This window comes from Symphalangus syndactylus, chromosome 8 (genome assembly GCF_028878055.3).
Source record: "Symphalangus syndactylus isolate Jambi chromosome 8, NHGRI_mSymSyn1-v2.1_pri, whole genome shotgun sequence".
Lineage (NCBI taxonomy): Eukaryota > Metazoa > Chordata > Mammalia > Primates > Hylobatidae > Symphalangus > Symphalangus syndactylus.
Window position 1 is genome coordinate 42,032,030 of NC_072430.2, and position 26,304 is coordinate 42,058,333.

Here is a 26,304-nt window from a genome sequence, read left to right on the forward strand (position 1 = left end):
TCAACACTCTGGGCTCAAGCGATCCCTCTGCCTCAGCCTCTGGAGTAGCTGGGACTACAGGTGCCACAATGCCAGGCTGACCTCCCCACTTTGAGTGTGCCATTCTTCCCGCTGACTTGACGTGAAAGCACATAGCATCCCCTTCCCCTTCTTATGTATTCAGGCCCCTTGAGTATTCACCTTTAAGGCTCACCTTCCTAATAAAAAAGATGTTCTTTAAACCTCTGGCTGAATTAGTAACACATAAATGTATGAATGAATGAATTAACCACTTGGTGCCTGTTCATGATGATTTCTTTATCTGAGGCATTTTTCCTGGCCCTCAGGACCTTTATTTTTTATTTTTCTAATTAATTTATGTTTTAATATAAATTGAGATGGGGTCTCACTATGTTGCCCAGGCTGGCCTCAAACTCCATCAGGGCCTTTACAGTGCCTTCACTCAGCTGAACCCTGAAAGCACTGCCACTGGAATTCTGGAAGGATGGGCCAAAGTCCTAACTAGAAATAGAGAAAACAGCTCTGCCCTGCTGCTACCCACAATTAACTCCTCAGTAGCTTTCACCTGAATTATTTGAAAAGCTCCCTAAGCAGTTCTAAGCCTCCACTCTCGCTTTCTCTAGCCCATCATCCTTTATATCTGTGTCAAAGATCCTTCTGAGCCTGGTGCAGTAGCTCACGCCTGTAATCCCATCACTTTGGGAGGATGAGGTGGGTGGATCACTTGAGATCAGGAGTTCAAGACCAGCCTGGCCAACATGGTGAAACTCCGTCTCTACTAAAAATACAAAAATTAGCTGGGTGTGGTAGCGAATGCCTGTAATCCCAGCTACTCGGGAGGCTGAAGCAAGAGAATTGCTTGAACCCGGGAGACGGAGGTTGCAGTGAGCCAAGATTGCACCACTGCACTCCAGCCTGGGCAACAGAGTGAGACTCCTTCTCAAAAAAAAAAAAAAAGAAAGAAAGAAAAGAAAAAAAAGAAATCCTTCTGAAATGCAAACCTAATCCTGTCACTCCCCTGATTAAAGTCTTTCATTGCTTCTCCCTGTCAGATAAAGCAAGGGAGATAAAGTTTATCTCCCTTGTAGGATAAAGTACAAACTCCTCAACTTGACCAGGCACCTGATAATCAGGCCTCTGATTATGTTCTGATTCTCTCCCCACATTCTCACAGATTGTGAGCTTTAGTCAAACCACACTACTGGCCATAGCCTCACTGAGCTATTTGCATGGGCTGTTCCCTCCTCCTATTTGCCTAGGGACTCCTAGTCATCCTTTAAATCTCCTTCTTAATCCCTTCCTAACCCCTCTGGCAGAGTTAACAGATACATTTTCTATGCTTCCAAAGCACTGTGTCTGGGTCTCTACATTGCATTGTACTGTAATGTCCTGTTTACCTGTCTGTCTCCCATGCTGCATAGAGCAGCAGGTGGAAAGAGACCACTCTGGCATTTTAGGAGGCTGAGGCGGGCGGATCACGAGGTCAGGAGATCAAGACCATCCTGGCTAACACGGTGAAACCCCATCTCTACTAAAAATACAAAAAATCAGCCGGGCATGGTGGCGGGTGCCTGTAGTCCCAGCTAATCCGGAGGCTGAGGCAGGAGAATGGCGTGAACCCTGGAGGTGGAGCTTGCAGTGAGCCGAGATCGTGTCACTGCACTCCAGCCTGGGTGACAGAGCTAGACTCCGTCTTAAAAAAAAAAAAAAAAAAAAAAGATGTAGAGGCTTCAAGGCTTCAAGCCTGGTTATAATGTGGCAAAGCACTTCTGGAGTTTTAGTGATCACCCAAGTTAATCTTAGATATTACAGTCTGAAGACACCACACACACACACACACACACATACATACACACACACACACTTGAGCATGGTTTCATACAAAATCCCATTCAGAGAGTAAAAGTTGAAATTGATTTCCTTGAGATTCACATATGAGCTTCCATGGACTCCAAGCTGCAATGCAATAAGTTAGTGCACTCCTTCATTTAGAGCCTCCCAAGACACAGCACCATCTACTGGGGCAAGAGTTTATGAATATAAATTGTGGCAGGGCTCAAAAGAGAATTTTTTTTTTTTTTGAGTGGAGTCTCACTCTGTCACCAGGCTGGAGTGCAGTGGCACAATCTTGGCTCACTGCAACCTCTGCCTCCCAGGCTCAAGTGATTCTCCTGCCTCAGCCTCATGAGTAGCTGGGACTACAGGTGCCCACCACCACACCTGGCTAATTTTCTGTATTTTTAATAGAGACGGGGTTTCACCATGTTGGCCAGGATGGTCTCGATCTCTTGACCTAGTGATCCCCCTGCCTTGGCCTCCCAAAGTGTTGGGCTTACAGGTGTGATCCACTGCACCTGGCCCAAAAGATAATTTTTAAAAATATTATCATTATAAAATACATATTAAAAAGGATATAAAAATCTATGTGTTCAGTTTAAAAGAAAAATAATAAAAGGAATTCCCATACTTGCTGCCCAGCTGAAGGAATGGAAAAGTTCCCTGTGGCCTCCTCCATCATCACACCCAGTTAGCCACTACTATACTGAATATTAACCATCCCCTTGTTTTCCTTATAGCTTCAATATGCTTATGTTCTAAACTATATACATTTTCACCTATGTTTTTAAATTAAGAAAAAGATGTCTCCAGCAGTGGCCTGATATAGAAAAAAATGAACAATGAAAATGAAAGATGTATTTACTTTCTAATTAAATAAGAAAAAAGGTGTGTTTTTAGAAAGGATTAAGTAGCTCATTTACCTCAAATCCCCCAGTTTTCTTATGTGTGTTCTGAACCATACATTCACATCCTTGCCTATGTATTTATGAATATTATTGGCCAGCTAGTAGATGGGGCTATAGCCTATGCTTCCATCTTTGGGCTCCTTAAAATAGGGACTATGCCCTATATTCACTCTGTGTTACCTATGATACCTAGATTCCAACTATCCATCTCTTCATTCAGTTGTAATTCAAAATAATGGACCGATGAATACACAATGAAAATCTAGACATGTTTTTGTGTGGGTATTTTTTTTTGGTCTATTTTTTAACTTAGTAGAAATAGAATCAGAGTGCCTGTATCATTCTGTAACTTACTTCTTCTTTTTTTTTTTTTTTTTGAGACGGAGTCTGCTCTGTCACCCAGGCTGGAGTGCAGTGGTGTGATCTCAGCTCACCACAAGCTCCGCCTCCCAGATTCATGCCATTGTCCTGCCTCAGCCTCCCAAGAGCTGGGACTACAGGCGCCCGCCACCATGCCCGGCTAATTTTTTGTGTTTTTTAGTAGAGACAGGATTTCACTGTGTTAGCCAGGATGGTCTCAATCTCCTGACCTCGTGATCCGCCCGCCTCGGCCTCCCAAAGTGCTGGGATTACAGGCGTGAGCCACTGCGCCCATCCTTTTTTTTTTTTTTTTTAAATGGAGTCTCACTCTATCACCCAGGCTGGAGTGCAGTGGTGCAATCTCGGCTCACTGCAACCTCTGCCTCCCGGGCTCAAGCAATCCTCATCCTCCCACCTCAGCCTCCCAAGTAGCTAGGACCAAAAACGCATGCCACTACACCTGGCTAATTTTTTTTTCTTTTTGTATTTTTAGTAGAGATGTGATCTCTCTATGTTGCCCAGGTTGGTCTTGAACTCCTGGGCTCAAGTTATCTGCCCACCTCAGCCTCCCAAAGTGCCGGAATGACAGGCGTGAGCCACTGAGCCCAGCCTCTGTGACTTACTTCTTTCAGTCAACACTGTATTTTGAGGATTTGTCCACGTTGATGAGTTGAGCTGTAGTTTACTAATTTTCATTGCTATATTTCACAACATCCCCTCCACTTCCCAAGCTGAAGGAGGAGGGGAGGGCAAAATTTGGGTTACATTCGGGAGTAGGTGGGTTTGGCCAGTGAGTTCTCCCAGATCTGTCAGGGATGGGTGCTTTTGGCCCAGCAACAGCTTCCTCAGCAGTGTTCAGGCCTCTGCGGGAGGGAGGGACCATGCAGCCTCTCCTTCCTGCAGATCTGAGATGCCATGGTTTGCTGTTGGGCTGATTCCAGTCTTCTCAGGATGCTTGAAGGACAGGGAGAAAGATGTTCATATTGGAGCTGCCTCTCTGGGGAATTTGAAAGCAGAAGTCAGGAGCTTCCCGCTGGAGGCCAGAGCAATGAGAAGCTGGATGATTCAGTCCCCAAGTTTTCAAAGGGCTCTGTGGTCCATAGGCAAGGACAGAAGAGATGGCATTTCAGGAAGGCCCTCTCTGAGCTGGCTTTTCTGGGCACCTGAGTTGGGGTGGCGTTGAGAAATGGCATGGGGGCAGCCAACCAGCTGGCCTCTATTTGCATATTCATAAGCCCCCCATGCTGGTTGGCTGCGCTAAGCAGCCCCCACTGTCCCCAGAGTCAGCGGCTGCAGCAAGACAGTCTGTCAGACAGTGCCTTGTGCTAAGAAGGGGCCAGAGGCTCCCCTCACCCAGCCACGGGCACCCGGCCTGCCTGGAGAGGTAGCAGGGAAACCAGAAGCACTTCCTGACCATGGCTCTGTCTGCCCAGGGCTGGTGAAGAGTGGGCTGCTCTGTCTTCTAGAGTGGTTGGCCCCACCTGGCCACAGAGCCCAAGACAAGGACCTCCAGGAGGACCTCTTCCCTGTGAGTAACATCATCCTTTCCATTTACCTTGCCAGAGTACTTTGTAAAAAATTATGGAAGATTATGAAAATTGTCAAATATGCAGAGAAGTAGACACAGTAGCATAGCAATACCCACCCGTATACTCATCACCTAGATTTAACAATTGTTCATATGTATTTGCTTCATTTATTTTTGTTAGCTGAAATACTTTCAGGCAAATTATAGACATGGAGACATTTCACTCCCTAATTCCTCACTCCACAATACAGTGTATGCATCTCTGGAGCCCTTTTGAAGCTCTTCTTTCATTAGATTCTCACCCAAGTTCTGAGTGAAGGAGTGATTATCATCTCCATTTTATAAAAGCTGAAATGCAGAAAGTGCGGCTTTAGGGCCAATGACTGGGAGTAGTGCCCAGACCTCCTAACTCCCAGCCCAAGTGCTTGGACAGCCACATGAAAGGATCTCTGATGTCCAGGGGTGTTTTCCTAGAGAGCAAGGAGGCATTGCAGTTGCTCTGTGACCTTGGGCATGTCACCTTACCTCTCTGGGCTCCTGGTTTCTCATCCATAAAGTAAAGGCATGTCATGAAGATCCTAGGACCCCTAATGCCAGTCTATAACATTTCCCTTGGTTTTTAGAAAAATGAGAAAAGATAATGTAAAGAGTTTTTCACAAAGCTAAACTTATTTGCATATTATGCCTTTCTCCCTTTTATTCTTTTAAAAACAAAGTGGTTAAGATTTTATTTTATTTTATTTGAGATGGAGTCTTGCTCTGTTGCCCAGGCTGGAGTGCAATGGCATGTCTCGGCTCACTGCAACCTCCACCTCCCGGGTTCAGGCAATTCTCCCTGCCTCAGCCTCCTGAGTAGCTGGGATTACAGGCGTGTGCCACCACGCCCAGCTAATTTTTGTATTTTTAGTAGAGGCAGGGTTTCACCATGTTAGCCAGGATGGTCTCGAACTCCTGACCTCAGGTAATCTACCCATCTCAGCCTCCCAAAGTGCTGGGATGACAGGCATGAGCCACCCCGCCCGGCTAAGATTCTTTAAGAAATAAAAATCGTGTGTCAGTGAAGGGAGATGAAAAAATTTTAAAGAGAAAATAAAAGTGATGGTAGATAGTAGTCTTTTGTGTACTTATTTTTTGTGCCTTTACCTGCAAAATAAAATGTCAGTAACTCTCAAACTGGTCCAATATCTTTCCTCTTCATTTTATTTTTTATTTTTAGTAAACCAATTTTTTATTCATTTTAAATCAGTTTTAAACTACTTTTGTTCTGGGGGCTTTTAAAACGAAAACTGAGTTAGGTCCACTCCAATGTCCACTGATTTATTTTTATGAAATTTGTATGGGCCGGGCGCAGTGGCTCACGCCTGTAATCCCAGCACTTTGGGAGGCCGAGGCGGGTGGATTACAAGGTCAGGAGTTCAAGAGCAGCCTGGCCAAGATGGTGAAACCCTGTCTCTACTACAAATACAAAAACTAGCCGGGCGTGGTGGTGGGCGCCTGTAATCCCAGCTACTTGGGAAGCTGAGTCAGAAGAATTGCTTGAACCCGGGAGGCAGAGGTTGCAGTGAGCCAAGGTCATGCCCCTGCACTCCAGCCTGGCAGTAGAGCAAGACTCCATATCAAAAAAAAAAAAAAAAAAAAAAAAAAAACACTTGTATGATACTGGCAGGTCATCCTGAAGCTCTGAAATCATATCTATCTTGATTTCCCATTCTGCAGCTCTCTTTTCAACATGTTCTCGGAGGATTTGTGTAAAGAATATACTGCTGTTCTTGCCATTTCCAAAGCAGTCTTTAGAAAAACCATATTTATCCCTTTATTATTTTTGGTTCCAAAAGGCGGATTCATAATTACTGTATGAAATGACTTGACATCCTGTTAAATAACAGGCACACATCACATTGAACCATGTCAATATTTGTTAACTCAAACTCTTCCACATTCCTATTAAATATTTCCAATACATCTTCATCTCTGTCAAATCCAACACACAACCCTGCTCCTAACACTGCAGTTCCGATGCTAAGCATTCCACAACTACAGCCTGGATCTGCAAAAACTTCACTTTCAATGTCATCATAAGTGTTATGGATTGCATAGAGCATACATGCTGCAATGTGAAGCTTGGTGGGATACTGTTCTAGAAGTAGCTTGGCCTTTTAGAATCCATCCAATTATTTCAGGTGACTCTCTAGTTCCTTAAGCCTTAATTCCTTCATTTTGTTTTTTTAAAAATATGGACTCTCAGGGTTTGAAGGCACAGGATCTCAGGAGGCGACCGGCACCTTGGCCGGGGCCAGAAGACCTCTTCATTTTATTAATGGTTGAAATCTAAAAATATGAAAATCTGGAGACCAGCCACTGTACCAGATGCTCCTAAGCCCTTTCCAGCTCTAGAGTTCTATGGCTGTGGGGGCTTCTGAACCCACCTAGGAGGAAAGGAAACCAGTTTAAGGAGTGCCTATTTCCAGCACCAGAGAATGCAGGGCCCACCACATGTGATCCTCACCACAATCCTAGGAGACTGGCTGGTATCAACCCCATTTTACAGCCAGAGAAACTGAAGGCGAAAAGGCAGAGCTAATTTGTGTAAGTTTACATAAGAGCTAACAAAGGGCTGGGCGCGGTAGCTCACGACTGTAATCCCAGCATTTTGGGAGGCCGAGGCGGGCAGATCATGAGGTCAGGAGATCGAGACCATCCTGGCTAACATGGTGAAACTCTGCCTCTACTAAAAATACAAAAAATTAGCTGGGCATGGTGGCACATGCCTGTAGTCCCAGCTACTTGGGAGGCTGAGGCAGGAGAATCACTTGAACCCAGGAGGTGGAGGTTGCAGTGAGCCAAGATCATCACTGCACTCCAGCCTGGGTGACACAGCAAGACTCCATCTCAAAAGAAAAAAAAAATAGCTCACAAATCCCCCCAGGTCTGATACCTGGTAGATCATTCCATAGTTCACAGCCATCATTGATGCAGACTACCAGGACTTCTGACTCCATTGTGTCTGTGTCTGTGGATGGACAGGGCTGTGTGGCCTGGGCCTGTCAGTCTGACCCCCTCTCCTCATTTCTGTCATTAGCCAGTGCAGTGAAGAGAGCTGCTCAGGGCTGGACAGGAGATGGATGGGTGGCCTCCGACCTGCAGCAGAGTGGGGACAGTGCAGGGGGCCTCTCATCGTAGAGAATAAAACAGGACAAGGCTGTATATGAAAATGCCTTTGTAAAGCATAAAAACACTATGTGACTTTGAGATGTGCTACCCTGAACAAGTCTTCATCAGTTGCAAAAGTTAGCTCTGTCTGGCATGTATTTGGATGGGAGGCTATTCAGGAGTACAATAGGTAAGGCAAAAATGTATTCATATACAGATGTGATTAAGTCATCATTATTATGAAATGCCAGTGGTGGGCCCTTAGATCCCATGATAAGTGTTGATGAAGGTAAAAGCAGCTGTTTCAGGATAAGGCATTTTCCTCCATACCTTTCCAATCATGTTGGGTGGTCATCTACTAAGCACAAGTCTGGTCCGGTTGGAATCCAACTGAATCTAGGAAATGAATGAACAAAATACTGCAAAGAAAAACATGTTTTCCCAACAAAAACCAGGCAGGAATTTTATCAAGGAAATAACAATAAAACTTCTTGTATAAATCTGATTTGAGCTTCAATGACAGTGATGAGAATGAGTTAGCATCTCTTGGGCTTCACGAGGTACCTTTTACCTAAGGACTCTCCATAGCCCACCTTGCTTTATTGATTGGTTCTCCCGTGACCCAGCTGAAGCGCATCAAAGGTGTTTGCTGTTCCCTAAATGTGTACATATCACAGAAGGGGAGACACGGCCTGTGAGCTGCCAGTCCCACCTCAGCTAGCCCCATAGGCAGCCCTTCCCCTTTTTCCCACTTGGGCAGAGCTTCAGGAGCTCTCCAGGGATATTCCATGGAAGGACACAGACCCACAGGGAGAAAGGCTGCCACGTAGGAGGTGATCTGTGCAGGTGATGATGCCACAGACACTGGCTGTTCATTTTCAGCTCATGCCCCGGTGCTCCAACACAAAGCTGAAAGGAGAAAACACACAACTTCTCTCGTATGTTCTTGTTTGTTTGTTTGTTTGTTTGAGACAGGGTCTTGATCTGTTGCCCAGGCTGAGTGCAATGGTGCCATCATGGCTTACTACAGCCTCGACCTCCTGGGCTCAAGAGGTCCTCCCACCTCAGCCTCCCAAGTAGCTGGAATCACAGACAGGTGCCACCACATCTGGTTAATTTTTTTTATTTTTTGCAGAGATTGGATCTGATATGTTGCCCAGCCTGGTCTCGAACTCCCGGGCTCAGGCGATCCCTGAGCCTTGGCCTTCCAAAGCGGTGGGATTACAGGTGTGAGCTACCACATCCAGCCTTATGTCGTCCATTATATACTTGAAATTCAAACTCACCCTCATTTTACATTTTCCAGCTATAAAATCCTATGTGCCTTCGCAGTTATCTTATAAGCCTTGTGTTCTATGCTTGTGTTTGTAGCTAAATTTGCTTCTCCAGTGGGGTTTTTTATTTCTGGTACCTAGGAATATGTATCTGGGAAGAGTTAATGAGAAAAAAGTGCAGTTTTTTTAAAAAAAATAGACTTTACTTATTTTATTTTATTTTTTTAGAGACAGGGTCTCACTTTGTTGCCCAGGCTGGAGTGCAGTGGCTATTCATAGGCGTGATCATAGCACACTACAGCATTGAACTCCTGGGCTCAAGCAGTCCTCCCATCTCAGCTTCCTGAGTAGCTGAAACTACAGGCAAGCACCACCACATCTGTCTAGACTTTGTTTATTTATTTATTTTTTTGAGATGGAGTCTCGCTCTGTTGCCCAGGCTGGAGTGCAGTGGCTTGATCTCGGCTCTCTGCAACCTCCACCCCCCTAGTTCAAGCAATTCCCCTGCCTCAGCCTCCCGAGTAGCTGGGATTACAGGCACACGCCACCACGCTCAGCTAATTTTTTTGTATTTTTAGTAGAGACAGGGTTTCACCATGTTGGCCAGACTGGTCTCGAACTCCTGACCTCAGGCAATCCACTCGCCTCAGCCTCGCAATGTGCTGGGATTACAGGCATGAGCCCCCGCGCCTGGCCTAGACTTTATTTTTTAGATTGGTTTTAGGTTCACGGTGAAATTGAATGGAAAGTACAGACAGAGATTTCCCATATATCCCCTGCCTTCAAGGTTATGCATGCATAGCCTTCTCCATACATGCAAATGTTTAACTAACAAAGGCAAGATTGCCTTTTTTCATTACAAAACTGAAAACATATCCATTAAAAATATTGAAAATTCAGAAAAATAAAAAGAAAAAATAGAGAAAAAAATTACCTGTGGTTCTATCACCCATAAACAACATTTTGATGCATTTCTCTTTTTTTTTGGTGGACTCTCACTGTGTCACCCAGGCTGGAGTGCAGTGGCGCAGTCTCAGCTCACTGCAAGCTCCGCCTCCCGGGTTCACGCCATTCTCCTGCCTCAGCCTCTCCGAGTAGCTGGGACTACAGATGCCCGCCACTACGCCCGGCTAATTTTTTGTATTTTCAGTAGAGACAGGGTTTCACCATGTTAGCCAGGATGGTCTCGATCTCCTGACCTCGTGATCCACCTGCCTCGGCCTTCCAAAGTGCTGGGATTACAGGTGTGAGCCACTGCGCCCGGCCGATGTGTTTCTTTCTCTATAATTTATGTGTGTGTGTGTGTGTGTGTACTATTATTTTTTTTTTTTTTGAGGCAGGCTTTCACTCTGTTGCCCAGGCTAGAGTGCAGTGGCACAATCAGAGCTCACTGCAGCCTCAACTTCTTGGTCTCAGTGATCCTCCTGCCTCAGCCTCCCTAGTAGCTGAGACTACTGGCACAAGCCACCACAATGCCCAGCTGATTTTTTTTCGGAGAGACAGGGTTTCGCCATGTTGCCTGGGCTACTCTCAAACTCCTGAGCTCAAGCGATCCTCCCACCTTAGCCTCCCAAAGTGCTAGGATTACAGGCATGAGCCACCATACCTGGCCTCATATTTTTCTTTGTATTTTTAATATCTAATTTTCTCTTAACCCCCACTCCAGTTTTATAAAATAATGTTACATAAACTTTACTTAAACACTATTTTTCAAAATGATTGCATAATATGGCATCATGTAGATTATACCATACTTTAACTGTGCCTAATCTTATTAATAATACTTGGATGGCCATCTTTGACTTAAATTTATGAGTCTAGCCATCATGTCCTTGGCTTAACTTCATAGACATAGACTCATTGATTCAAATGGTATAAACATTTTTAAGTCTCTTAATATACAATCCATTAATATTTCCAAAAAATATATGAAAACTGAGCAGGATTACTGAGAATCAAAGAAATACACATCATGAGGTAACATTATCACCTATCATAATGGCAAAGATTTAAAAGACAATGCCCAGTGTTGATAAAAATAAGGAGATTTATGTTCTTTTATAGATACGTTGGTAGGAGCACAAATTGGCTATTTAAAAGTATATATATACAAACAACACATGAATATATTCTTGTAAAAATTCAATTAATATAGAAATATACAGAGTAAAAGTTGAGGTCAGGCATGGTGACTCATGCTTGTAATCCCAGCACTTTGGGAGGCCAAGGTGGGCAGATCACCTGAGGTCGGGAGTTCGAGACCAGCCTGACCACCATGCAGAAACCCTATCTCTACTAAAAATACAAAATTAGCCGGGCGTGGTGGTGCATGCCTGTAATCCCAGCTACTTGGGAGGCTAAGGCAGGAGAATCGCTTGAAAGTGGGAGGCAGAGGTTGTGGTGAGCCGAGATCACGCCATTGCACTCCAGCCTGGGCAACAAGAGCTAAACTCCATCTCAAAAAAAAAAAAAAAGTTGAAGGTTCTGCTTCAGTCCCTCCTCTCTACCCCCAATCAGTTGGTACATTTCTGGAGGACAGTTAGAAAAGAAGTAGAACAGTTTAACATAGTCTTAGCCTTTGAGGCAATATTTTCACTTCTAGAAATGTAGTCCCCAAAGATATATGTAGGAGTGTTAATCCCAATATTATTCATAATAACAATAGCTACAACTTATCAGCAATAACTAAGTGCCAGGAACTGTTCTAAAAATATAACATGTGTTAACTTATTGGATGCAGATATGAATTCCACAATAACCATAGATATTATGGTTATGCCCATTTTACTGATGAGAAAACTGAGGTATGGAGAGGTCACCAAGCTAGCCAAGTGGCTCTAGGGATTCAAGTCTAGGCAGTCTGACTTGTGGGTCTATGTTCTCCATCTCCGTAGTATCTTGTCTATGCTATTTTTTTTTTTGAGACGGAGTCTCGCTGTCGCCCAGGTTGGAGTGCAGTGGAGTGATCTTGGCTCACTGCAGGCTCCGCCTCCCGGGGTTTACGCCATTCTCCTGCCTCGGCCTCCCGAGTAGCTGGGACTACAGGCGCCCGCCACCTCGCTTGGCTAATTTTTTGTATTTTTAGTAGAGACGGGGTTTCACCGTGTTAGCCAGGATGGTCTCAATCTCCTGACCTCGTGATCCGCCCACCTCAGCCTCTCAAAGTGCTGGGATTACAGGCGTGAGCCACTGCGCCAGGCCTGTCTATGCTTCTATAATAGTGAAAATATAAGAAGGAATCTATCAAAGGAGAACTTGTTAAGTAAATTAGGGTACATCTATACAATGGAATATTATCAGCTTTCACAATGTTGCTGTAGATTGATATTCATCCACATGAAAGATTAAAAAATGGAGGCATAAAACTGTATATCTATAATACCATTTTTGTTTTTTTCAATATATATATATAATTACGAGAAATTATAAACTTCTCTGTACATGGAGAAAAGAGTTTGGCAAAAATGATGAACACCAAAATTTTAACTGATTTTCTGTGGGAGCAGCATTAGAGTGTCTTTCTTTTCCTCTTAATACATTTCTATATTTGGGAAGTAAAATGATCCTACATTACTTTCATCATCTAAGAGATGCAATAAAGCTATTTTTAAAGGATTGTGACAATTGCTACCTCCATCAGTGAATATGAGAGTGCTACTAGCTAATTTTCAAACAGAAAGTATCGCTGCTTCATGCACACTTACGCAGATAAAGGGCTGTGGGCAGCAGCCGGCCTCAGCACAGAGGTTTCCTGTTTCTCAGCAGCCCAGAGGCAGAGTTTCCATGATTGCATGGGTGTAAACATCTCTGGGCACCCAACCACAGTGGAGTCTGTCTGGATTTCCAGTTTCTGGCCTCAAGATATTTCTGTTCATTGTTGCTTCATTAAACACACTGGTCTCATCTGTTACCCTAGTAGATCTGTCTTCTGGAGCACACAGACTACACAGAACCTCAGAAACAATACCTTGAATAACCCACAAGGGAGATTCAGCAATGTTAGTGGTTCTATGCCCTTCTAATCAATGACTCTATCTACCCGTCGGTCTTTCTGTCTGCATTGATTTTGTTCCATACACAAGCCTCCATGCTAGGTGCTGGAGAGATCTGAAATAAAGTATTGTCTATTGAGGAGACAAAAATCAATATAAATGAAGTGTTTATGTACAATTTATTCAATGGAGTTAGCAAACATCTGGTAACATCTGGCAGTCAGGCACTACTTGGGGACACAAAGAGGGAGCTCACAGTCTAAAGGGGAAGATGCATTGATCACTTCAGAGAGGAAGTGACATTTCAGTTGGATTTTGAAACAGGAATAAGAGTTTGTCAGTGGAAAAATGGGAGAAGGGCTGGTCAGGCTGAGAGAATGTAAGTGCAAAGACACAGAGGCTGGAAGGAGCTTGGCCTGTTCAGTGAACACAAAGTCCAGGACAGCTGGACACAGGCAAGTGTTGAGGGTAGTGGCTCCAAAGGAGTTAGATCGAGACCATGTTTGTGAAGAGCTGAGACACCTGAACCTTCTAGTCCACAGGAAGCTAGCAAAGACTTTGATTCCATAGAGGGGCATAAGCAGAGCTAGCTACATTTTAGAAGATTAATACCAGTGACAATGTCATTGAGAAAATGGAAACAATCAAAAGAAAACTTCCACCAGTTCCCATCACATTTATCCACCTGCCTGCACTGGTGTACCTCCACTGCTCTTCCTCTTGCTGCATGGTTGAACTGAGCGTTCCCCTGTCTAAAGTCAATCCCTCCTTGTGTGCACTAGATTTCTTCCCCTCCTTCCTACTCAAGCACATGGCTCCAGAAATTCTCCCCCTCTTGCCTACATTAACATATTTCATCTTTCTGCAGCATCGTTATCAGCCTACAAATATGCTGTTATTCCTATCTTGAAAAACTCATTGACCCCATTTTCTCTTTCAGCACTGTCTCATTTCTGTCTTCTTTACAAAACTCCTTGAAAGAGTTGTCAAATTCAATGTCACCTAATCCTCTTGTCCTTTCCCTTAAATCCACGTCAATCAGGCTTTTTTCTCCTGTACTCCACCAAAACTGTTGATCAAGATTCCCAGTGACTCCACATTACTAATTCAAATGGCCAATTTACAGTCCCTCTGTGACTTGGCCTCTCCCTCCTCCTAGAAACATTTACTTCACTTAGTTGCCAGGACCTCGCACACCCCTAGGTTTCCCCCTGCCTCTCTGACTGCTCCTTCTCAGTTGCCTTGGTTGACTCCAGCTCATGCCCCCAGCCTCTTCATGTCCCTGTGTCCCAGAACTTGGACCTTGGCCCTCCTCCCTTCTCTGTCTACATTTACTCCCTTCGTGACTTCATCCAGCCACATGCTGACCACCCTCAATTTTATATTTCTAGCCCAGATCTCCCCGACTGAACCCCAGGCTTATTTCTACAATTGCTTTCTGTTTGTTTTTTGTTTTGTTTTTTGAGACAGAGTCTTGCTGTGTCACCCAGGCTGGAGTGCAGTGGTGCGATCTTGGCTCACTGCAACCTCCAACGTCTGGATTCAAACAATTCTTCTGCCTCAGCCTCCCAAGTAGCTGGGACTACAGATGCCCGCCACCGCACTCGGCTAATTTTTGTATTTTTTTAAGTAGAGACAAGGTTTCACTATGTTGGCCAGGCTGGTCTTGAACTCCTGACCTCGTGATCCACCCGCCTCTGCCTCCCAAAGTGCTGGGATTACAGGCATGAGCCACCGCACCCAGCCTCCAATTGCTTTCTTGACATCTTGACATTTAGATGTCTGTCTAGTACTGATATCAAATTTAACATATCCAGGGTATCGTTGTAGTGTCCCTGTTGGTTAAAATATCAATTCCGCCAGTTTAATTATTATGATTATGACTTTTTTTTTTAGACAGAGTCTCGCTCTGTCGCCCAGGCTGGAGGGCAGTGGTGTGATCTCGGCTCACTGCAACCTCCGCCCCCCGGGTTCACGCCATTCTCCTGCCTCAGCCTCCCGAGTAGCTGGGACTACAGGCGCCCGCCACCACGCCCGGCTAATTTTTTGTATTTTTAGTAGAGACGGGGTTTCACCGTGTTAGCCAGGATGGTGACCTGTGATCCCCCCGCCTCGGCCTCCCAAAGTGCTGGGATTACAGGTGTGAGCCACCGTGCCCGGCCCAGTTTAATGATTATTATTAGTTAGAAAGCAAGTGATGTAGTTGGAGTATAGCGTACTTTGATGCTTTGTGGGAATAAAATAGCTTTAGGCAGTCTTTCCTGAAATAGCTCCCTCCTTCTCCCCAACCGCTCTCTCCAGTTTCCAACCCTTTGTTGTGCTTTCTCTTCACAGCAGGTATCACACACTGAAAATATATTTGTTTATTCTCTGCTTTCCCTGCTAGATTGCCTGTTCCAGGAGGGCAGACTATGCTGATCTTGCTCACTCCATGAGCCCAGAAGAAGGCCCGACACACAGCAGGTGCTCAATAAATAGTTGTTCAATAAATAGTTGAACAATGAATGTGTAATCTGATTTTTCCAAGAGTTAGGAAGGCAATGCTTTTTTTTTTCTTTTTCTTTTTTCTCTTAAGACAGAGTTTCCCTCTGTCGCCCAGGCTGGAGTGCAGTGGCACAATCTCAGCTCACTGCAACCTCCACCTCCCGGGTTCAAGTGATTCCCCTGCCCCAGCCTCCTGAGTAGCTGGGATTACAGGTGCATGCTACCACACCCAGCTAATTTTTTGTATTTTTAGTAGAGATGGGGTTTCACCATGTTGGCCAGGCTGGTCTCAAACTCTTGACCTCAGGTGATCCACTCGCCCTGGCCTCCCAAAGTGCTGGGATTACAGGCATGAGCTACCGTGGCCGGCCTGAATTTGCTTTTTTTTTTGAGATGGAATCTTGCTCTGTCACCCAGGCTGGAGTGCAATGGAGCGATCTCGGCTCATGGCAACTTCCGCCTCCCAGGATCAAGTGATTCTCCTGCCTTAGCCTCCCAAGTAGCTGGGATTACAGGCGCCTGCCACCACACCCAGCTAATTTTGTACTTTTGGTAGAGACAGGGTTTCTCCCTGTTGGTTAGGCTGGTCTCAAACTCCCAACCTCAGGTGATCCGCCTGCCTCGGCCTCCCAAAGTGCTGGGATTACAGGCGTGAGCCACTGTGCCCTGCCGAAATTGCTATTTTTAGAAGTGCCTTGGGTGATTCTGTTGCCCTTAGTCACTAGAAAAGCCACTCCGAATCAGACAAAGCTTGGTTTGACCCCAGTCTGTCACTTACGAGCTGCATGACCATAGGGAAGTAGCTTCTTCTCTGATCTTGTTTCCTTATCTGTAGACAATAGGCATGACCACATTCTCATGGAGCTGTTATGACACATTAATTAAATTAACGGATGTAGAGTTCTTGGCATAATGCCAGTTGTTCAGGTGGCTGCCACTACGATATTATTATTTTATTGTTATGCCCAAGCAGGAGAAGATTTTTCTCCCTGTAAGATCACTCTGGGAATCTCTTCAAAGTGGGGTTCTGAGACCAGCAGCATCAGCATTACCTGGGAGCTGGTTTAAAATGGAGAATCTCTGCCCCACCCCAGATCTACTGAATTGAAATCTGCACTTTAACGAGACCGCATTGAATGTTTGCACATTCACATTTAAAAAGGACTGTTCAAAGTCACATGTACTGTTTTCTTCCTGTCTCTAATTTCAGGAGTCTGCCCAGGAGGTTCATGAGCCCTGGCATCCCAGAATCTGAATCCTTCCTCAGCGACAGTGGCTCTTCACCCTTCTAAGTGCACAGGAGGAAGCCCAGCTCATTCTGGGTGCACTTCCAGCTGAGGAAATAAGGAGGAGGAATTCCTGAAGCCCTGAACAAGTGCCTGGGATGGATCCAAACTCCATCTTGCTTTCTCCTCAGCCCCAGATCTGCTCCCACCTAGCAGATGCTTGTATGGAAGGCAAGAGAAGCTCATCCCCTCCAGAGCTGGATAGAGACTCCCTGTTGCCCTGGAATCAGGTCCCCAGCTCCAGCCCTACAGACCCCGAATGGTTTGGTGATGAGCACATCCAGGCGAAGAGGGCCAGAGTGGAGACCATCGTCCGAGGCATGTGTCTCTCCCCGAATCCTCTGGTGCCAGGCAGAGTGCAAGCTGGGGACAGCCCACGCTGCCCAGAGAAGGCCCGAGGGAGGAAGAGGAAGCAGAGCCTTCCCACACAGCAAGGCCTCCTGATGCCAGCCGCTGCCCGGGACCAGGGCAACAGGAAGGGGGGCCCTCGTGTAAGAGAACAACTTCACCTGCTGAAGCAACAGCTAAGACATCTGCAAGAGCACATCCTACAGGCTGCCAAGCCCAGGGACACAGCTCAGGGGCCAGGAGGCTGTGGCACGGGGAAAGGCCCTCTGAGTGCAAAGCAGGGGAATGGCTGTGGGCCTCGCCCCTGGGCTGTGGACAGTGACCACCAGCAAGGTTCCAGCGAGGACCTCTCTGGGGCAGAAAAACACCAAGAGTCTGAGGAGCCCAGGTTCCTTCCTTCTGGAGCACCAGCTTCGCTGGAGATTCTGAGGAAAGAGCTGACCAGGGCAGTGTCCCAGGCTGTGGACTCAGTATTACAAAAGGTACTATTGGATCCACCAGGCCGCCTGACTCAGCTGGACAGAAGCTTCCAGGGGCGGCTGCCAGAGGGTAGAAGCGAGCCCTCACCTCCTGTGGGAGGGGCCTGTAAAGATCCACTTGCTTTGGCTTCCTTGCCCAGGAGGGTCCAGCTACAAGCTGGGGTCCCATTAGGAAACTTATCACTGGCCAAGCCTCTAGATTCTCCTAGGTACCCCATCCCTCCAAGAATGATCCCCAAACCCTGTCAGGATCCCCCAGCAAACTGTCCCTTGACTGCACCTTCCCACATCCAGGAAAGTCAGATTCTTAGCCAGCTACTGGGTCATGGATGCAACAATGACCATTGGAGTAGCAGTCCTCCCCAGGACTCATCTTCCCAGAGGCACCCCTCCTCAGAGCCTGCCCTACAACCTTGGAGAACTACTAAACCGCAACCATTGGTCCTGAGCCAGCATCAGTGTCCCCTGCCTTTCACCTCTGCCCATCTGGAAAGTCTACCCCTTCTTCCCTCGGTGAAGATGGAACAGAGAGGCCTGCATGCTGTCACGGAGGCACTGCCTTTCTCTTCGGTCCACATATCCTTTAATAGCAATTGAAGTTCTCATTGTTGGCCAGGTGCAGTGTGGCTCATGCTTGTAATCCCAGTGCTTTGGGAGGCCAAGGTGGGAGGATTACTTGAGGACAGGTGTTCAAGACTAGCCTGCACAACATAGCTAGACCCCATCTCTAAAAATAAAAAATTATCTGCACATGATGGCCCACACCTGTAGTCCTAGCTACTCAGGAGGCGGAGGCACGAGGATTGCCTGAGCCCAGGAGTTCGAGGTTACAGTGAGCTATGATTGCACCACTGCACTCCAGCTGGGTAACAGAGAGAGACAATGTCTCAACAAATAAATTATCATTGACACTGTGCAGAGAAACAAGAAAACTGAAAGTTGAAGAGGAGCTGGGGGACAGATCACTCAGGGTCTTCTTAATGTTGCTCTGGGCCTTCAGCTTAAAGTGGTGACCACATTCTGGAATTTAAGGACCTGGGAAGGTTCACTTACCTTCTTCTATGACCCATCGGGTTCTGCCACTTGACTTATTCCTTTGGGTCTAAAAGGGTTTTGTTTTGAGACTCAAATAGGCTTCTGAAATACAATGAATACCCTAAGAAAGAAAGAATCCATAATTTGGTTGTCAGCTGCCCATACACTTAGGAGGAGAGGGTCAAAGGAATGATGTCATCTGAGGTATGGCCTCCCCAACCCCATAGCTCTATAGGCAAAAATCCTGTATTGTGTAGATAATTCCTGGGGAGCAGATGAGGGACCAGAAACTTCTGGGCCAGATGGAAAAGTTTTCCTCGGGGATTAAACCCAGAGGGGTGGCTGGAAATGGCCAGAAGTCTTCAGTTTAAGGAACAACTTCCAAGGTGCAATGGAGTGCCTGGAGACTAGGGGCTGGGCATATGAAGGGAGAGGAGGCTCCCCATGAGGAGGCCCGAGTGGCCCAGGCTGATCTGCAGGGCTCTGGATCTTATTGCATCATCTTTGCAACCCTTAAGTAGACGCTACTCTCTTAATGTATTTCCCAGAGTAACCTTCAGGATATTAATAATTGTTGAATTAGAAGAAAAAGTACCTTGGGGAAATACTGAGATAGTTTCTTTTCTGCAGGAATTCTCAGAGCCTTTAAAATGAGTAAATGGAAGCCCTAAGAGGAGAATGTATACAGCCCCAAACCCATATGACCCATAGAATAATCCACTTCTAACAAGCATCTTGCAGAACTTCAGTTCTTGAGAATATATTTTGGATGTTGCTTTTTAAGATAGATGTGCTTACGCTGCTGCTTCTCATGTGCAGCTTTGAGGCGAATCTCCAGAAGCTGATGAGTCTGTGGAGTTGCATATCCAGTGGGAATAGTCGTGTCCTTTGCCTGGCAACTGCTGTGAGGGCAGCAGGATGGGGTGGGACCAGTTCATTACCATGCCAGAACCTGTCTTTGTGTCCTAAATGTCATGAGCACCCCCTGCCGGTCAAAAGTGTTGGAAACACCCCAAAGCTTTCCTGGAAGTCAGCGAGCAACTGTAAAAGCAATGCTGAGAACACTTCACTTGCCACCACTCTTGGAGGCAGAGATTCCACCACAGACAGATTTTCTTTATAACAAAGGCTACCTGTCTGGGCCTCTGATAACCACTAGTTGACTCTCCATTAAATTCAGACAGCTGCAAAAACACCTCAGACAGACGGTCTCCCAGAATTTGCTATTTGTTGAGCACCTACATGTGCCTGTTCCTGCCCCCTAAATTGGGGATTGGGCTCAGAGAGCTTCTGGAGGTTTGGGGCCTATCCTAAGAAATACCTAAGCCAGGACTGGCTGCATGGGTGAAGTACTTGATTATCTTTGGAATGACTTGGGGTCCCCTGGCAGCACCCTGGCCCCTCAACTCTTCCCTCATTCCTGCTGCCTATAGTCCAAGACCAGAGATTTATTCCTGTGGGCCATGAAAGCCACCTGAGAGCAAGCTGCTTTACAGCATAAAAAGAACGTTCACGTTCACATGATATCCTGTGACATAGGTAGGGCAGATGTGAAGATCATGAGGGGAGCATTGACAGAACACCTTCTCGGTGGCAGGCTACCAGCACTTCACACATATGTGCCCACTACCACTTAGCTACAATTCTGAAATCCATAAAGCTTTGAAAAGCCCTATGATTTCCCCGCCCCCCCAAGAATGATGCAATCTTTTTTTTTCGGTAGCAAAACCTGGCCTGCACTTATTGGAGGCTATTAATAGATTTTATCCCACTTAGTATAGTCATACATTTTGCTGCAGAAATGTTAATGTAGTGGATTATAGACTGTCTCGGCTGTGGATGTTAATGTGTGGTACACACATCATATTATCTTTATAAGCTAACAAATTCTGAAATCCGAACTCCATTTGGCCCAGCATTTCAGGTAAGAGGTTTAGACCTATATTATCTCACCGTTCTTAAGCATCCGCTCTAAGATTGGGTATCCGAGAAGCAGAGACAGAGAAGGGAGCTAACTCGCCCAAAGTCCCAAGACACACTAATGAGCAACCAGGATTCAAACCCGGGATCTGATGGCCAAGTACGAGCTTTAACCACTATACTCCACATCTTAGCAATGAGGCTCAGAGCAGATAAGTGGCTTGCCCAAGGTCACACAGCTAATAGGTGGCAAAATCAGTGTCTGAAACTGGGCCTTTAGAGTCCCAATCCAGGATTCTCTCCACAGCATTTGTGGATCTGTAGGAAGGATAAGTAGGGCTGATGGGGCAGCAGGGAGGGTTCTCCTGTGCAGCAACTAGGTGCCTGGGCCACCTATAACCATAGTCAGTTAGTCTGGTTTCTTTTGGTTAAACAGATTCATCCTATGTGGAAGTCTTAACTGTCTTAAGCTACAGCTCTCGGATCTGAGATCCCAGGTTACTCTGTGTAATGCTTCTCACCCAGCCTAAGGACTGTCCCTAAAAATGCAAAGCATATTTGTGTAAGAATCTTTTTTTCATTTCCATCCTGCCCCAGTGCTAAGCAGTCACATCACAACTCTCCGACTCTTGTTAAAGGGGAAGTAATCTGTCTGTTCCCAGAGTGAGGTATAGTTTGGAATCTAATTTCCATATATGTGTATGGATTAAGGTTGACCGTTCACTCACTTACTCCTTCACACAACAAATATTTATTGAGCACCTACTATGTTCCTAGCACTGGGCTAGGCACAAAGATGAAAAGATAAGGTCCTCACTCTCAAGGAGCTCACAGTCTAGACGAGGAGACAAACATGCAGTAAAAATTCCAGTAAGGTCATCACTGCAACAGTTTGTACAAAGAGTCTTCATAGCCCAGGGTAAGGAAGGCCTAATTTGGCAAGGAAGGGTTTAACAGAGGCGGGAGCTTCTGAGCTGAGACCTGAAGGATGAGGGATAGTTCTGCCAGGCAAATGGAGAGCGGGTGCCGCCCAATCATTCAAGCTTCTTGAGCAAGAGCAAAATATGAGCTGGTACTCAGCCCGCTTAGATGTTTGCTGGTTATAAAGGCAACACTGCGAAGGCAATAATAAGAGTGACAGCCAGAATGGGGACCACCTAGTTTACTCTTATTTTACAGCTGAGGAAACTGAGGCAGAGAGGGGAAGTAAATCTCTGCCTGGGGCTTTGAAATGGTTTATCTGGGATAGAAATGCCATCTCTTCCCATCCCACTCGGACAACACACACACACACACACACACACACACACACACACCAAACTGTATTTGACATCTATACTACATAACTTTTCCACATCGAGATGATTTTTACATTCTGTGACTTAACTGTACATATATGTCATCCAGCTTATTTGACCAGAGTTTCCAGAGACAGAAAAATGGAGCAAATACACAATTCCAAACAAAAAAACAAAATGAAATCAAATAGAAACCACAGGAACAAGGAATTCACTAGTTAATTGATAAACTGGCATTTTAAAGTATTCATTTTCCTTGACACTGAGATAAATCCAGGAGGGTCTAAACCCTGGTCACTTGAAGAAGGCCAAACTAATGTTTTTCTTCACACGATATCCCAGCTCCAACCTCCTGAAGGCTTATTTTCCTGATGTTCAGGTAAAGTCACTCAACTAAATGGCAGCTTCTGCAGAACTCCCAAGTGGCAGTGTGTTTCGCCTGGTTGTGAGGCAAGTCCTAGGTCGTTATATGTGCACTTCAAGCTCCCCTTAGTGTTGTTGATGGAAGCGGTGCAATGTCCAGTTCTGGGCTGAGACTACCCAAATAACCATGAATAACTTTAGGCTAGAAAGGTTGGCTGTCTAAATTCTTAAGATACTGAGCTGTAGATAATCCCCAAAACAGAAACACATGGGCAGGAAAAGTAGAGGGAAACAGAAACACTAGTTAGTGCCCTTTTTGGCTAGTTTTCTGCCTTGGCTGGGGACACTATGAAAAAGAAAATACAGACCGGGCGCAGTGGCCTCTAATCCCAGCACTTTGGGAGGCCAAGGTGGGCAGATGACCTGAGGTCAGGAGTTCGAGAGCAGCCTGACCAACATGGTAAAACCCCGTCTCTACTAAAAATACAAAAACTAGCTGGCGTGGTGGCGCGTGCCTGTAATCCCAGCTACTCGGAGGCTGAGGCAGGAGAATCACTTGAACCCGGGAGGCGGATGTTGCAGTGAACAGAGATCGCACCACTGCACTCCAGCCTGGGCAACAGAGCGAGACTCCATCTCAAAAAAACACACAAAAACAAACAAACAAACAAACAAAAAATATATATAGAGAGAGTGGGAGAGACAGAGTGTCAGACACTGTCAAATTTATGTTCAAATTGCTATAGTTCAAAACTGAGTGAAAGTACATACAGATGAAGTGTGACAATAAGGAAAATCAAACCAGTTGTTGGGACCAGACCTCTCCTGTTCCCATAAAAGGTTTCTGAGGGCTTCCTTTACCTTGGGTGTTGGGTTAGGGGCTGTTAATACTTACGGTCTACATCATTCAAGCTTTTCTTTCCCTCATATTCAGTTAGTTGGTTGATCCCTGAAGCAACCTCTGATTTTGATTTCAATTCATTCCACAATTCAAAGTTGCTAATAAACTGCTCCCTGACCTACACCTTGCCCTTCTCTTGGCCCTTTATCCAGGTGGAAGGCCACAGGCCTGCCATGCAGTCCACCTGGGTGCAGCAAAATCTGGTACCACACTGGTCTTGACCCCTAAGTCCCACTCAAACACCACAAAAAGCTTTTCATGGGTAAAACAACCCTCATAAATCTAGCATATCAAAAAAAAGTTATGTTCTAATGGGCACTGTAGCTAATTTAGATTTTTCTGAGTATAACTAAATAGGCTTGGAAAATAGCGGTGGCTTCGCTTCTTTTTTTAAAGGAAGCCCCTGTTAATGCTGGTTAAAGCCATGTATATGAACCCCGATACTGAGCTGGAAGCAGACAGTTCTAATTCTGAGCACTTCGTGGCAAATGTCTGACTGGATGGACCTCTTGTTTGTACAGTTCAACCGCTGCATTACCTCCCAGATGATCAAGTGGTTCAGCAACTTTCGTGAGTTTTATTACATCCAAATGGAAAAATCTGCCCGGCAAGCAATTTCAGATGGTGTCACAAATCCCAAAATGCTGGTGGTTCTCCGCAATTCAGAACTTTTTCGAGCTCTCAATATGCACTATAACAAGGGAAATGACTTTGAGGTAAGACCATGTACTGCGTTCCCATGAGATCTGATGAGTGTCTTCCCTACGTGATTCGAGTTGTAGGAAAGATCCCCCTTCTGTGTTTCCTTAAGTTACTGAGAGCCAGGGCAGCCTGGGCCAATCTCTGTAACATCCACAAAGATTACAGCCTCAACAGCTTCACTTAGGCAACAGGTGGAAGCAGCAAACTGAGTCTACAGCCAGTCTTCATTCTGAAGCTTAGTGAGAGGTCTGCCAGGTGTTACATCTTAGACTGAATACCCCCCTGTCATTATCAAGTTACATAACTTACTGACCTTTTTGCCTTAGTGCAGGAGGCTCAGGACTGAATGCTGAGCTCAGTTGTGGCACCTAGTCTTGGCCTAGGTTTTCTCAACAATTTCTACGCTTTTCATGATTTGATTCTTATCTGTATTTTCCCTTGAAAATGTATCAGTGGGCCTTCCATAGCAAGTCACCTCAAATCCTTTCTGGAAATAACAATAAACAACACTCAAGCTCAGTCCCTCGGGGATCCCTATGAAGGCACACTGGTGGCACCTCAGAGGTAAAGCATCAGTGAAGGGTGAGCCTAGGTGTCACTGGTGCACATTCCTAATCAAGAGACGCGTGTTGCCTCATGCACAGCTGACAGCTGTTAGACTGGCATCTGATTCTGCAGGTGCCAGGTATATCTGGTCACAGATTACACTTCCCTTTTCTTGATTTCTCCCTTGACTGTGATCACAAAGAGTGGTTTATTGATACCTCCAAAAAATACAAGAACTGTGGTCATCCACTGGTTGACTGGTCAGTCAGAATATGTTTGGAAAGCTAAGACTACCTGTGGGGAAAATTGTCCACGTCTCCCTTTCTGAGGCTTAAGGGGTCAGGGCCAGTATGGGACAGGCAGCACTGCTGCATCTTTCCACATAGGGTGGTCATTTGACCTGCAGTGGCAGCAAGCCCCAAGCCAAGCTGGGTCTGGAGCTTGGCAGTGGGGCAACCCATCATTCATGGTGCCAGTCTGGGTTAGGATTCTAGAACAGCACCCCCGTCAACCAACTCTGAAAGCAGGAGTGTAAGCTCTTCAGACCCAGCCCTAAAAGGCAGTGGAATGAGGTATGACAGTCAGAAGCTTGGGGGCACTCCTTTCCACAGTTAGTACTAGGGAAAATAATACCAAAGTCTCTTTGAGCCACAGATTTACTTTCAGTAAGATTTTCTGACCTGCTTAGTAAAAAGTCACCCATTAGCGGGATCAGCTCCTCCTACAAAGGAAGTGTCCTTAATTCACCTTCTCCCAGGGCTTTCTCATTGGAGCTGTCTTATCAAGGTTTGTGTCTGATGAGGGAGCAGAGGATTCCTAGGGTTGCAGAATCAGGGGCCAGTAGAGCAGGGATGCTCCTAGCCCACTACCTAAGAAACAGGCAGCATCCGCTAGTGAGGGCTCTGGCACCAGTGCTTCCCAACCTCACGTCTTTTCTTTCTTGTGGGTCTCTTTGGAAATCCAGGTTCCAGATTGCTTCTTGGAAATTGCCAGCTTGACGTTACAGGAGTTCTTCAGGGCTGTCTCCGCAGGGAGAGACTCAGATCCTTCCTGGAAGAAACCCATTTATAAAATTATTTCGAAACTGGACAGTGACATCCCAGAGATATTCAAATCTTCCAGCTATCCCCAGTAGCTGTTTCGGAGTTAAGATCCCACAACGTGAGGAGTGACTGGCTAGGGTTTCCTGGGTTTGTCTTAAAAGGCAATTTAGTTGTAGTCATACAAAAAGGGCACAAGGAAATCTACTCTACCAAAATAGGCACTATTACCATTTTGATCATTTATTTCCCTTTCCAGAATCATCAGAAATTTAACTATAAAATGTACTAACTATATTGGTGTATTGGTAGTATATTGTAAAAGGAACACAAGTTTCCAATCAGAAGACTTGAAGCTCAACTCCATTGTTTCCAGGTGTTGTGACCCTGGGACCTTCCTGGTATCTCTGTATCTGTAAAATGAGGTTGTTAAGGATTAAAGGACAGTATGTCCTATGCAATGTTATTCACACACAAATGTCAGTTTTTTGAGCCCCTCTTTCAGATAAGGTTATCTTATTTGGGGTTTTTACAAATTGCTGTTTTTAGTCACCTACTTATTAAAGCGCCATCTATTTGCTAGATACTTTCACATACTTTAAGCTTTTCACCCTGAAAAGTAGTTATTACCATCATTTTAAAAATGACCAAACAGAAGCTTTAGAACTGCAAGATAACTCGCCAAAGCCTATGAGGCTAGGACATCTGGGTTGATAGTGACAGTCAGGAGCCCGGGGGAACCAAGACTTTCTGATGCCCAACCGCATGCTGGACCCATCTCCTGCAGCTAACTCAGGATCTCAAGCAGGACCCCACCCCTAGTAAGCATCCAGCGCTGACAGGGCACCATCACC

At 45.6% G+C, this 26,304-nt stretch overlaps 1 protein-coding gene and 1 pseudogene across 1 annotated transcript; one reads left to right on the forward strand and one right to left on the reverse strand.

The window, feature by feature from the left end:
• The first annotated feature begins 4,377 nt into the window (after positions 1 to 4,377).
• Positions 4,378 to 25,877, forward strand: PROX2 (prospero homeobox 2). The gene is made up of 6 exons (XM_055288776.2): positions 4,378 to 4,632; positions 15,435 to 15,511; positions 16,743 to 18,221; positions 22,170 to 22,277; positions 23,684 to 23,878; positions 25,375 to 25,877. The coding sequence occupies exons 3-6, from the start codon at positions 16,917 to 16,919 to the stop codon at positions 25,543 to 25,545; spliced, it is 1,779 nt and encodes a 592-aa protein (XP_055144751.1). The 5' UTR covers positions 4,378 to 4,632; positions 15,435 to 15,511; positions 16,743 to 16,916; the 3' UTR covers positions 25,546 to 25,877.
• Positions 5,830 to 6,848, reverse strand: LOC129487653 (rRNA N6-adenosine-methyltransferase METTL5-like; annotated as a pseudogene).
• Positions 25,878 to 26,304: the final 427 nt, after the last annotated feature.